The sequence below is a fragment of the Hemitrygon akajei genome, chromosome 7, assembly GCF_048418815.1.
Source record: "Hemitrygon akajei chromosome 7, sHemAka1.3, whole genome shotgun sequence".
NCBI classification, from domain to species: Eukaryota; Metazoa; Chordata; class Chondrichthyes; order Myliobatiformes; family Dasyatidae; genus Hemitrygon; species Hemitrygon akajei.
The window spans coordinates 147,420,197-147,434,817 of NC_133130.1; the positions used below are offsets into that span (position 1 = coordinate 147,420,197).

The following is a 14,621-nucleotide window of genomic DNA, read 5'->3' on the forward strand; positions in this document are numbered from 1 at the left end:
ACATGTAGACAAACACCTTGACATTATCGTTAATAAAAGAATTGTTTGGCTAGCATCATCCAATTCAGAAGAACATTTTTGAAATGGCACAGAATCATTGTGTGAGTCTCTGTTTGAGCTCATGTAGGATATTGCTGGCCCATCAGACAAAGTTGTATCTGTCTCATAATCCTCTCAAATTCATTGATGATCCTGAGTACCTCATGTAGATCACCAAGAAACAATTTCAAAGCTTAATAGAATACAAGGGAAGTTTTTGCTACCTTATATTGTACTGTAGGACTATCAATCCCAGTTCCAGTCTTGTTAACTGTTCAGGCTAACAAAATGGCTTCTCTGTTTTGTTATAATGAAATGGCTTCTCTGTAATGTTGTAATGGGTTTCTGTGTCTGGTATGTTTGGGTTATGACTACTGATAAGGGGGAAAATAACCAATGGAGAATTGCTATGCTATCTCGTACGTGTAAGCTGAGCTGGAGTTCAGTCTTTGTCGGGAGGAGAGCGAGGAGGATGGATGTGTGAGGAGCAGACAGCGGTTCCAGAGTGACGGATACTGGACGTCGGCGGTTCGGACAGTGGTCGAAGGCTCCGAAGGTCATTGTGGATGGAACCGGAGGCGTGAGCTCCAACGTATTAAAATATTATGTGCACAAACTAATAAATTTATTTACTTGGCGCCTTTAGATTATCTGTTTCTACTAAACCATCACTAAGAGATCACTATAAAGTTGCAATTATTTACTCGCTTTTGGGTGTATTGTCTGGTATTTGTATTGTGAGCGTGTACTGGGGGGACATTACTCCGTATTTACACCGAAGTATTGCACTATTGGCAGGGCACGCCGGTTCACCACAGGCGAACGGGGTTCAACTGGGGGCATGGGGGCTACATACATAAATCCTTTTATTCCTGGAGTGATTCAGGAGAATCATAGCTTTAGCCCTGCCCCAATATCAAATGTGCCTCTGTCAACCCATTCCCTTCTCCAACATTTTTATCCTGAGGTACTACCACCAAAATCACCAGTTCCTAATGTCGGGATATGGAAAATATTAATTGATAGGAACCCAACTTCATACACCCTGTAACGAAGTTTTAATTCCCTTATTAGGTCTTCTCCAGGTTGTGACAGAGCTGTGTTCCTGACATCTGTTCACAACCAGAACTGTTTGCAAATTGGAAATACACATTATTAGTTACACATGTACACCTGTTTGTTAATGCAAATATCTAATCAGCCAATCATGTGGCAGCAACTCATTGTAGAAAAGCACACAGACATCATCAAGAGGTTCAGTTGTTGTTCAGAACAAACAGCAGAATGGGGGAGAAATGTGATTAATGTAACTTTGACCGTGGAATGATTGTTGGTGCTAGTTTAAGTCTCTAAGAAACTAGGGATTTCCTGGGATTTTCATGAACAACAGTCTCTGGAGTTAATAAAGAACAGTGCAAAAAAAAAAACAGGAAACAAAAGACATTGTAGGACTGGTAGATTTGTGAGTGCAACCACCTTGTTAATGAAAGAGATCAGAGGAGAATGGCCAGACTGGGTCAAGCTTGACGGGAAGGTGACACTAACTCAAATGACCACGTGTTACATCAGTGATGTGCAGAAGAGCATCACTGAAAGCACAACACATTGAACCATGAAGTGGATGCTTTACAACAACAGAAGCCCACACTGGGTTCCCACTCCTGTGGCTAATTAAGTAGACATTGAGTGTATGCCCTCTTTGCAATAGACTTGTATAAAAACCACAGGCCAAATAAGGACAATGTGTAGTTAAATCAGAGCATTTGGCTCAACCATTACCACCCAGCAGAAGATGTCTGTAGCCCTGCAACAGCTGGAAAATGCATGCCTCCAGTCTTCCAAACGCTTGTTGGCATGTACAGGGTATCGATAACTTGAGCATTTGTAATCTGTGGTGGGCCCGTAGATATTGAGTGTTGCAAAAAGATAAATGTCAAAGTAAGGTATTAATGATACAAGGTATTCTTTTGCTTCAGGCTGAGACCGTTGAAGGACGAAGGTGGCTACTGAATGACACCCGCATTGAGGAGATCGTGAGCAATGTGACAGCTCTGCTGGACAGTGTAAACGACTGGACAGCCAGCAACGCCGCTCTAGTACTGGCGAGGATCGCAATCTGTGAATCTGGCTGCAGCAAGCTCCTGAAACACCCCCAACGCACGCACACACTCAGCAAGCTGATGGTGTCTCTGGGTGTTGATGAGGCAGGTAAGCAGCTGTATTTTTCACTTAAGGCCCAAATGAGGAGAAATTTCTTCACATAGAGGATGAGAAATCCTAGGAGTTCTCTAACCCCCAATGACTGTGGAAGCTCAGTCATTGAGTTTGTTTGGAAAAAAATAGATTGAAAGATTTCTCATTGTTAAAGGATTCAAGGGATGTGGAGTTTCTGCATCGAAGTGTCACTGAGGTGGAAGGTCAAGCATGATGCTGTTGAATGGCGGACCAATAAGGAAGGACAACATGGCCAACTCCTGCTCCTCGTTCTTATTTCTTGTATTCTGTTTTCTGCCATTCAATATATTAAAGTGGAGGGACACGAACTCTTGACGGGTAGTGGTGAAATGTTGTGGGCAGCAGGACAGTCAGTGAAACTGAGGCTAAAGTGAGATTAGCCAAGAGCTTGCACTATATACTATCAATCTCTTTCTTTCAGTCCAGATGAATGGTCTTGACCCAAAACGTTGACTGACCATTTCTGTTCATAGATGCTGCCTGACCTTCTGAGTTCCTCAAGTTTTTTTTTATTGTGTGCTGCATGAGATTAGCATTAAGTTTATTGTTTATTAGAGTAAACTTGTTCCAGTAATAATAAAATTAAACTTAAGGGTTTAGAAGCTGACTAAATGACTGTTGTTCTTAAGTGTAGATTAGTTGTCTGCAATACACAGCTCCTCCTCCTGAGATTTAGGTAGCCATGATCCTAGTCATGGGACAGCTTTGCATTAGGTTTGAAGATTGGCTCTGCTCCTGCTGGAAGATTGATGGAGCTCTTGTAACATTATTGAAAGAAAGATTGATAAAAGTGTTGGGGTCTTGTCTGACAGCACCAGTGTTGATTGAAATCATGGAGCAAGCATAATATGAAGTATAACGATCTGTCAGTAAGATGTTTGTTGCTACTTGAGGCATCAGGGCAATGCAGTGTAGCCAGTATTGTTTCCAATGCTCAGTTCCAAGGCTGATGACTTCCTATGACCACCCTCTATCTTCCAATTCTGATTGTGGGTTACAACTCAGGGGACAACAAGGTCTTGCTATGCTGGGTCTAACATTAGGCATGAGCCAAGATTACTTGAAGCTCTGATTACAACACCTTTTAATTAGATCCCAATTTCTAGCTCACTCCCACTTAATTTTCAGTGCAGTGATAAGTGAGGAACTGAACGACAGGATTCTGTTACCCGTTCTTTATACTTGGCTACCAACCAAGTAACATGTTGGCTTTATTAGTTGTTGCTAATAATTTAATTATGACAACCTTTAAGGAACAGGTTCTGAGCTGCTTAACTGCAATTTTACTCACCCTGGAACAGCAGAATAATAAGTTTTGGAGGTAGGTTTTACAAAGATTCAAAGCACATTTATTATCAAAGAATGTATAAGTTACACACCTTGAAATTTGCCTGCTCACATGCAGCCACAAAGCAGGAAACCGGAATAACCCAATTTAAAAAATGACCAAAAACCACTGCGTAGACAGAGAAAAAAGCTTACATCACGCAAACAGTAGAAACAAGCCAACAGCATCCTGAACCAGATTGGGTCCCAGATCCACTCCTGCAGTAGGCCCAAGCCTTGGTCCCCAGTGGATCACGCTGGTGGGGCAGAAATGTACAGTTGGATCAGTTCACAACCTTGGTGTTGCAGAGAAAGGAGTAAACATTCAGGGGAGAGCGAGCAAAATCAGCCCAATCTTTGCCTCCAAACTCAACATTTGGGCTTCTGGTATATCTGGGCACCAAGGAGTGCCACGCTCCAGGATCCAAATCCAGGCGAGGTGACACACTTGGGCAGCCCAGCCTGAAGTCGTTCTCAATCTCACCAAATTGGCTCAGCGCTTGGAGCAATCCAGCATTGCACCTGGGTTGGATGGATGAGCATCGAAATTCTTCTGTATTGACTCCTGTCTACGTCGTTCACTGCATGTCTGGTAGTGATACGAACCCTGTCTGTGAACCTGCCTCGCAAAGCTTCAGAATGGCCTCATCCCCTGAACTAGCTTCGCTTCCACCTGCCTTCTCACTCTGTGGCGATAGTCCACCATAATTTGCTTCAGAAATGCTGTTATAAGTAATGATTTTAGTCAAAGCACTTGTCTTATGATTTACCGGGAAGCTGTCACACATCTTCAGCAGCACCATCTTAAACTAGAAACTTTACTCCCTTTGTGCAATTAGAGGTCCTTCAGTAATGGGAAGAATTAGCTATAGAAGTTGTTTGGTTGTATTGCTTTAAAATGGACAATTTAAATTTAATTGTCCTTACCTGCAACGCCATTAGTCTCCATGTCTAACATGTTACCCTCTGCAGTTTCCATCAAAGGGATCCCAGCATTAAACATATCTTTACCTACCCTGTCTCTGCTTTCTGCAGGGGTCACTCTGTCTGTGACTCCCTTGTCTATTTGTCCCTCCCCACTAATCTCCCTACCTACCAGTACTAAGCTGCCTAACTGCTACATCTGCCCATTCACCTCCTCCCTTACCTCCAGTCAGGGCTTTGGGCAGTCCTTCCAGGTGAGGCAAATTTCCCCTGCGAATCTGCTGGGGCCGTCATTGCGTCTGGTGCTCCTGATGTGGCCTCCTCTACTTTGGTCCCATTGTAAATTGGAGGGCCGCTGTGATGAGCACCTCTGCACTGTGAACATCAATTTTTTTTCTCTCCTTCTAATAAACAAATCCCCCTCACCCATTCCTACTCTGACCTTTTACCTTTTCTCACCTGCTTATTACTACCCTCCCCAACTGGATCCCCTCTTCCTTTCTTTTCTCCTATAGTCCACTCTCCTCTCCTATCAGATTCCTCCTCCTCCAGCCTAGACCTTTCCTACCCACCTGGCTTTACCTGTCATCTTCCAGCTGGTATCTTTCCGCTACCCCACCTTTTTTTCCTTCTCAGTCCTGAAGAAGGGTTTCAACCTGAAACATCCACTATCTGTTAATTTCCATAGATGCTGCCTGACCTGCTGAGTTTCTCCAGCATATTGTGTGTGTTGCCTTGGATTTTCAGCATCTGCAGACATTCTTATGTTTATAAGTTAAATCCTACCTTTAAATAGTCACTACAGTCATGTGGTTTGGTGTTAGATGGTTTTGCAATATACAAATTTGATTAAATTTGATAATAGAAATAATGTCCTCACCTGAAATGGGCCAAATCTATCACAAAGTGATGAGGTAGATTTTATACAAGTTTAAAGGGAGTAATTTTACATTCTGAAGTTTAACCAAGTTAACCTTGAAATTTAGAAACTAAAGGCTTAATGTAAATGGTAAAACGTCTGCAGTGATTTGAAGAAGAGTTTTTTTTCCATTAGATGGGACGAACACATAGCTTGAGGTCTTCACTCAGTAGTTGATGCGAGTGTGCATTGAGCTGCCAGTGGAAGTGGTAGCTGCAGGCTCAGTTGTGACATTTAAGAGTAGTTTGCATAGGTACACGGATGAGGGGTGTTTGGAAGTATATGGTCCAGACAGGTAGATGGGACTAGGCAGGACGTCAGGTCTGCTGTAGTACTCTGTGTGGTGGTGTAGGTGGTATAAACTCTCATAACATTTAAGAAATATTTGGAATTGCACTTGAATTACTAGAGCATAGAAGGCAACACTCCTAATGCTGGTAAATAGCCTGGACCAGCTGGACTGAAGAGCTTGATTCTCTCAAAAACACAAAATGCTGGCAGAACTCAGCAGGCCAGACAGCATCTATGCGAGGAGGTAATAACAACGTTTCGGGCCGAAACCCTTCATCAGGAGTGAAGTAACATGGGATGGTCGAGGGGGGATAAGAAGTGGGGGGAGGGATAAAGTAGAGAGCTGGGAAGTGATTGGCTGGAGGGAAATGGGTTGGGGGAAGGTGGAGAATTATGGGAAATAAAAGAGAAAGAAAGGTAGGCCTGGGGGAGAGATGACAGTGAGGGGGGGAAAAGAGAGAGAAAGAGAACCAGACTAAAATAATAGATAGGGATGGGGGTAAGGGTTGGGGGGCAGGGGTATCAATGGAGGTCAGTGAGTTGGATGTTCATGCCGGCAGGAAGGAGGCTACCTAGGCGGGAGATAAGGTATTGCTCCATTGACCTGCGTGTGGCCTCATCTTGACAGTAGAGGAGGCCATGGACAGACATGTCGGAGTGGGAGTGGTCTATGGAATTGAAGTGTGTGGCCACAGGGAGATCCCGCCACTGCTGGAGGACTGAGCACCGGTGTTCGGCGAAACAGTCTCCCAGTCTGCGGCGGCTCTCCCCAATGTATAAATGGCCACATCGAGTCAACTGGGGTGATATACTGTATCCGGTGCTCCGGATGTGGCCATTCAATAGCAGGCTCTTGGGGTGAGGTGCAGCTTGTAGTCAAATTGAGTATTTTTACAGCTGATATATGGATGAATTGCTGTGTTGCAGACTGAGATCTAACAGAAGGCTTTGGATAGATTATACATAGAATAGTTTATACCTTAGAGCAGTGGTTCCCAACCTTTTTTTGGCCATGCCCCACCTAATCACCTCTAAAATCCTGATGCCCCCTGTGGTGATATATAATTCTTATTATTCAAAAAGTGAACTCCTATTCACCTGGAGGAAGCCTAAAAGACCATTAACTTGGTTTAAACAAGCTTCCAAAGAACATGGCATTCATGAAAGAGAAAAATAAAGGAACCAAAGGACTGTTAAAGTTCTGAGGAATTACTAAGAAATTGTAAAAAAAAAAGAACATTAAGTGATATTAAAATAATAATAATAATAAATAAATAAATAAATAAAACAATGCCGATTCGTTTCTACAGCATACAAAGACAGATACACCGTTTAAAAGAGATGACGCAATGTACACACCTTCACACCACCAAGAACCGAAAGCTACTGCAAAAAGCAGCATTGGCGTGACCTCGTACGAGTTTCTTACGCGTTTGGACTTGTTCATTCGTTCCTTCCTACATCAGTCAATTCACTAATTTAATTATGAAAGCCATTTGATGGTTGTAATGATGGTGATACACTATATATACAGTACATACGCAATTACACATGTACATACACACAAGTATTTTTATGTATGCATACTGTATATACACATATGTATTAACTCGCGCACACACACACTCATACTCTCACAGACTTACTAGAAAAAATTCACTGTTAATAACTCATTCTCGAATTGCCCCCCTTAAAAATCAAATTACCCCCCTGTGGGGGGTACGCCCCACGTTGGGAACCACTGCCTTAGAGCATTACATGTTGGAGATGAGTTTCTAACCAGAATCTAAAGCAAAAATCAAACATTACATAATGATTGCTGAGAATTATAGAGTTAATGCTATCAGACAACGTAAGCAACTAGATTGCATTTGAAATTCTTTGAAGCTGCAATGTGAAAACTGATATGCGATAAAACCTCAAATTGCCTTGGAGAAAATGTGTTTGTGGAAATTATGGGGACTCTGGCTCTGACAAACTTTAACCCAGAAAATTTTTCTTCTGAATGGACAAAGCTTAGTTTACCCCAAGTGAAATGGACACCATTCAAAGCAGTCTCGATGCCCTTCACAATCCTTTCCTTTCTAGAGAGAGGCCTCCAGAAGAAGAGGAAAAATCTCAAGTTCAAGTTTGTCATTCAACCCTACACATGTATTTTTGTTGATTCTCTCCACGCAATGGGCAGCAACCTTGCTGTTTTTTTTAAACAGTTGTCTGTTTTTATGAGGCTGAGTTCCTAGCTTGATGCTCAGCCCAACATGGATGGGAAGCGTGCAACGATTTGGCTAGTTGTGAAGCCAGGTCCACTTGCCTCAAAGTCCGGTGCAGATGCCACTACGCCTCTGACAGACAAGTACACATGTACACAGCTCAACAAAATATCATTCCTTTGGGGCCAAGTTGCAAAGTACAGTACATACCGTCACACACGACACATATAGTTACGATCCAGCACATGCAGCCGCAAAATAATATTAGCGCAAGCTCATAAAGTGGCATGGCCTGAAGATTGATGGAGCATGAGATGTTGTCCTGGAGCCACGTTTCTGTAAGAACAAGCGCTCAGCAGCTCCTCATCTCATGCTGGGTAAGCCACAGATGAAGTCAATCCAGCTTGTCTTCCAGGGAGCAAACACTAGAGAGCAGCATCGATGGGAGAGCCGGTCTTCAGGGGCCAGACCCAACCCAGCATGATTCCAGCATGCCTGCCATACTACTGTTCTCTCCCATACTGTCTTGGCACCTTCTCCTCTGGGTGGATGCCAGAGGGCATGAGGGCTGGTCTGTGCAACAACCTGAGGCCACGCAGCTCCTCTGCCGTTGGTCTCACCATTGAACTAATGATCTGGACAAAGTATTTTGTATTACCGTTGTCCACAGGGTCTTGTGATCACAAAAAAAGCATCTGTTGGACCCAGAGAGGCCACTACGTCACCATTTTAACAGAAGTCTTAAAGCAACTCTAGTGCTTTCTCAAGTTATTTCATGATTTGAACAGGCAGCCAGTTTTATTTGTGGACGCATTATCATTGAATATTAGAAGAAAACCCCAGGTTATTGCTCTGGCCCAGATGGTTGCCTAACTTGAGATTGTGCAGCTTGTTGTAATATGACGAGGTTTGCTTACCCTCCCACTGCAATTGCCAGAGATGTGGTCGAGTTAATAAAAGGTGTATTTTGTGTCTACTGAAACGATGCAGGAACAAAGACTGCCTGCTGTATAAGAGCAGATTGCCACTTCACACTTTCCGCATGCAGAGTTCATCATCATCATCAGGTGCCAGGCCCAGTTTGAGCTTTGACTGCCATGGCCCACGCACTCCTGTTTCGGGTCAAGTGGATCAATTCATTGGTATTCATTTCCAGTTCTCTGGCTACTGTCTCCATCATCATTTGTCTTTGCCTTCCTCTTGCTTTCTTCCCTTCAATCTTTCCCATAATTACCATGCATTCTAACTCCTCTTTCCTAATCACATGTCCAATGAAGTTACGTTGCCTTTCCATGATCTCATACATTATTTCTCTTTTTGTGTTTGCTCTGTTCATGACATCCTCATTAGATATTCGTTTTGTCCATGATATTCTTTGCATCTTCCTCAAAAACCACATCTCTGCTGCTTCAATTCATTTCCTCATGTTACTAGATATTGTCCAACATTCTGAGCCATATAACGTAACTGGATAAATATAACATGTCAGTACTCTGAGGCAGGTTGTCATGCCTAGTGTCAGTATACTCTTCATTGTTGTAAAGGTGTCTTTTGCCATCCATATTTTTTGATGTCCATGTCACACCTGCCATCTGATATCACCCAGCTTCCTAAGTAACAAAAGTTCTGTACTTGTTTTATGTCTTCCCCGTTTATTCTCAGCTTGCAGATAGGATTCTCCTTTTTGGATATCACCATACATTCTGGCATTTTGCAATTGATAGACTCGTTTTTGCACTTTCTTCAGTAACTATGTCAATTAAGTTTTGTAGTTCTTCCTCCGTACTTGCAATTAACACAGTGTCATCCACATATCTGAAATTATTTATGTTTTCACCGCTAACTTTGGTTCCCAAGATGCCTCTTATTTTTTGAAATATTGTTTCATTGTACACATTAAACAAATCAGGGGAGGAAATGCACCCTTGTCTAACGCCTCTCTTAATTTTCGTAAACTGACTCACTTCTCCATCTATTCTTACAGCGGCAGTTTGTTCCCAGTACAGATTTCTGGTTAGTCGGAGGTCTTTCGAATCTAGATCTAGAGTTTCCTGTAATATTTCAAATAACTTATTGTGCTTCACTTTATCAAATGCTTTTGTGTAGTCGATAAAACAAACAAATCTTCTTGCACTTGAATAGCTCATTCTGATAGTATCCTTAACATCAATATCGTGTTTCTTGTACCTTTGTCTTTCACAAAACCACATTATTCTTTACCTATCTTATTTGTATCTTACTCTTAGCTCTTGTCATCAAAATTCTTAGAAGTATCGTAGTGATATGACTCATTAAACTTATGGTCCTATGTAATTCACAATCTATTGCTCCAGGTTTCTTAGGAAGAGTGATAAATACTGATTTTTTTTTGTCCTCTCGTCTGGTATTATTCCAGTCTCATAAACGTCAGTGATTAAATCAGTAAGTTTTTCAATTCCATAATCTTCAAGGGCGATAATTTGTTCTGTTACCAATTCATCAGGAGCTGTTGCCTTTCCTTTCTTCATCTTACTTATTGCATGCAGAGTTAGTGATCTTAATTAAGAGGGACAGCATGGTGAAAAGCATGGTATAATTGTCCCGGGCTGACATGTTCTGAGTTTCCAGTAGTCAGATATGGAATAACATTACTACATTCGTGGAGATGGGCGTTCCTGTGTCTCTGCTAGACATGAATTGCCTTATAGTCAGCAGAATCGATAAACTTCTGTCAGAGAAAGTTGGAGAGGTCATGAAACAGGGTTGGGTAAATGAGATGAGGCTTATCAGACTGACTAGCAAAAGGTTTCAGGAGCTGAAAAGCCAACTCCAGATCCGATGCACCTTAGTAGGGTCAATCTTACAATGCAAAGGAACACAGAGTGGGAGCACAACTGTTAAAGGTCAAATCGTTAGAAGGGTTAAATTATACAGGAGAAGACGTAAAGCTGTGCCACAGAGTAGCTGAACCCAGCTGGTGTGATTACAAAGCATAACAGTACAGGAGGCCACAGACAGATTGGTTAGGATGGGAATCTGTTATAGTGTTAAAATGGTAGGCAACAGGAAGCTCCAGGTTGCCCCTGTGGGCTGACTACCTGTGCTTTGTAGATCACACAATTATTTATTTGGTTTCACCGGTGTAGATGAGACTACGCTGTGAAGTCACTTTGCTTGCCACCTCCTGCATGGCTACAAGAAAAGGCCAAACCCGAGGTTGAGAAGCAACATCTCATTACCCATTTGAGAACATTGCAGTTTTCTGGACTCCACGTGAGTATAGGAGCTGGGATATCATGTTACAACTGTACAAGTCATTGATGAGACTGCACTTTTCTAGTTGCCCAGCCATAGGAAGAACGTCCTCTAGCTGGAACGAGTGCCGGAAGGAGTCACAAGGACCTTACTTGAACTGGAGGGCTTGAATTATAAGGAAATGCTGAAAAGATTGGGACTCTTTTTTTCTCTTCTGGAATGTAGGAGACAGAGGTGTGACCTTATAGAGCTTTATAAAATAATGAGGGACATAGATAAGGTAGTAGTCTTAACTATAGATAATGGAATAGATATAGTCAAAGTTTTTCAAGGCTAGTGGAATCTAAAACTCTGGAGCATTGATTTAATATGAAGGGGGGAAGATGTAAAGGGGAACATAGAGGGTGAAGGTTTTTGAAAACAATTTGATACGGGCCAAATGTAGGCTAATAGGACTAGCTCAGATAGACATTTCAGCAATTTATAAAGTAACTGAAGGGTAATTACAAGCTTCTTGAACTTATTTACATTTACAATAAGATTCTTGTTTGAACCGATGTATGCTATATTCACATAACTGCAGAATACTAATTAACATACCCTCCTTTTGGTCCCAGGACAGAAATCTGTCCCAGGAAGGCCAGACTTTAAGAAGGATCTGATTAAGCAGGGCAGCAAAAATTCCCTTCCCCAATTACTAATCTACGTGTACCTACATCTACACTACTTAACACCCCTAATTGGTCATCTACAAGACTGTGCAGACATGGCAACAGAATGTTCTAAAAATTTGATGACATCTTCTTTGCCCCTTCAGTCTCTGTTAGCTAAAACCACCGGTAGTGGCAGTCAGTAGTCACAGCAAGGTAAAGTTGGTTCAAGTTCACAGCCAACAGTTCACATTCCATGAAATGACACATCGGAATGATCTTGACAATCGGTCTTTGTGATTGATCTGCAGGTGTGTTTGGGGGTGGTCTCTATTCAAATAGCTGCAAGGACCTCGCCCCGGTGGCACCCCCTCCCTCCCGGACTGTCCTTTTGATCGCTGGCCCACCCACTGGAAGGGCCCAGTTTATTTATGTTCACTCCCCATCCAGGTGGAGTGGCTGCCTTCCAACACTGTGATTTCTTCTCTCTTTTTCGGTCTGCTTTGCCATCGAAGTTTTAAAACTTGATTTCTCTGCCTTCTCGGATCCCTTTTCATCTATTTTCTCCAATATCTTTTTAATCTGATCTATGTAACTAATAATCTGCCTCCAAGAACCAGCCTTCATTACAAAGTTATACTTTATAAACTTGATTCTGTTATACTGTTATACTTTAAACTTTATTCACAGTTCATTGACTATGCTCCTTCTCTGTCACCGAGGAACGCCCATGCATACAAAAACAAAATTTAAAGCCAAGCCTCCACTAGGTGAAGCTACATGGGAGGTGCAGTGATCTAAATGATGGAGCGTCACCTTGTGGCTTGTTGTGGGGCACGTACCGCCTGGTTTCACCTTGTGCATCAGAGTTGGTAACCCAACTAGAACCCTTGCTGAGAAATTAAAGACCAAAGGAGACAATTTCAAAAGAAAGTCAGATAATTTGTTGTGCTAATAAAAAATTATTTGTAGCAAAGTAAATAGTTGAACCACATCTTATTTCTCTACTAGCTTAAGTAAGACTGACTCATGGAAATGCCTACAAATAATTGTGCTTCTAATTCTAAAGTCGGATGTATGTACACACATTTATTCCTATAAATAGCAGAACCAACTTCCTCTCTCCACTTTTAGTAGTTGTTTGTTCTTACAAGTCTCATGTGATTTTGATACCATTCATTACAGTATTGTCGAAATGCAGTTATTACATTGAGTACGTTTGTCTAATTTTTGACTTGTGGACAAAATTAACTTGTAGATGTTTGTAAAAACAGAACCTCTTTGTTAAATGGGGCAGCCTGCTTTCAAGGTCTCTCTGAAGTTCCAAGAATTACTTGATCACCTTTGAGTGGGCCAAGTCGTGTAATCATAGCTTTATTTGACTAAAACTAGTTGAAAATGCCCCAACACCATCTGAATTCTGCACCCTACCCCACAAGAGTGCATCTACAGTTTCTTGTGTCTACTTTTGCAGTCTCTTCCTGTGTAATAAAGGTCACCATCTCTAAATGTAAAGAAATTCTATGAAATGTCTGTTCACTTAGTAACCAATCCAAGTTCCAGAGAGAAAGTCGCAATGCTGCGGCACTATCTTTCTGGACCATGCAAGCACCTGGCACTTCAGTTAAAGTGATACGTTTCTCTCCTGATGTATTGTTGGGGTCAGTGTGTGGAGTCTAAAGGAATACAACAGACTGATTACTCTGGCACAAATTCGCCGTCATAAGGAAATGGGAGCAGGATTGAGTCACCAGGCCTTTCAGGCTTGTTCTGCCATTCAGTGTGATCATGCTGCTTTACCCCAGGCCTCCTCTCCTCTTCTGTACCGTGATATGGAGCACAACATTCATAAATCTTCCTTTAGAGAGGCTCTGAAGCAGTTTGTGCGCTATATCACAGAAGGTACATAACATGAAATTTAGCAGGCATGAAATTGGGTTCCCACTTTTGTCAATAGCTAGTGCATTCTTCAGGACCACTGTATTAAGTCACTTTTTTATAAAATAATTTGAACTTTGAAGTTTTTTTTAAAGTTTATTATCAAAGTACATATATCGCTATATACAACCCTGAGATTCATTTTCTTGCAAACATACTCAATAAATTTAATAACCAAAATAGAATCAATGAAAGACCCACCTAATAGTGAAGACAGCTGGTGTACAAAAAACAAACTGTGCCAATAAAAAAATAAGAAATAGTAATAATAAACAAACAATAAATGAGATAGGAGATGAAGTATCTGTGAAAGTGAGTCTATACTGTAGGTTGTGGGAACAGTTCAGTGATGGGGCAAGTGAAGTTAAGAGGTTATCCCCTCTGGTTCAAGAGACTGATGGTTCCTGAATTTGGTGGTATGAGTCAGGAGACTCCTATACCTTTGTTCTGGTAGCAACATTGAGAAGAGAACATGACCTGGGTAGTGGGGGACCCTGATGATAGATGCTGCTTTCTTGTGACAACACTTCATGTAGATGTGCTTAATGGTGGGAAGAGTTTAGCCATGATGGACTGGCCCATATCAACTACTTTTTGTAGGATTTTCCATTCAAGGGAATTGGTGTTTCCATACCAGGCTGTGATGTAGCCAGTCAATATACTTTCCACTACACATCTATAGAATTTTTTAAAAGTTTTAGATACCATGCTGAATCTTTGCAAGCTCCCAAGGAGGTAGAGGTGCTGTCGTTCCTTCTCTGTAACTGCACTTACATGCTGGATGTAGTAGAGGTCCTCTGAGATGATAACACCAAGGAATTTAAAGTTGCTGATCCTGTCCACCCTGATCCCTGG

At 41.9% G+C, this 14,621-nt stretch overlaps 1 protein-coding gene across 2 annotated transcripts in view; it reads left to right on the forward strand.

Annotated features, from left to right (window-relative positions):
- Window positions 1-14,621, forward strand: part of LOC140731031 (uncharacterized) — an 85,243-nt gene that overhangs the window by 41,466 nt on the left and 29,156 nt on the right. For both annotated transcript variants that reach the window (XM_073052223.1, XM_073052224.1), the window contains exon 3: window positions 2,016-2,247. In XM_073052223.1, coding sequence (XP_072908324.1) covers window positions 2,016-2,247 — 232 coding nt within the window. The remainder of the gene's footprint in view (window positions 1-2,015; window positions 2,248-14,621) is intronic.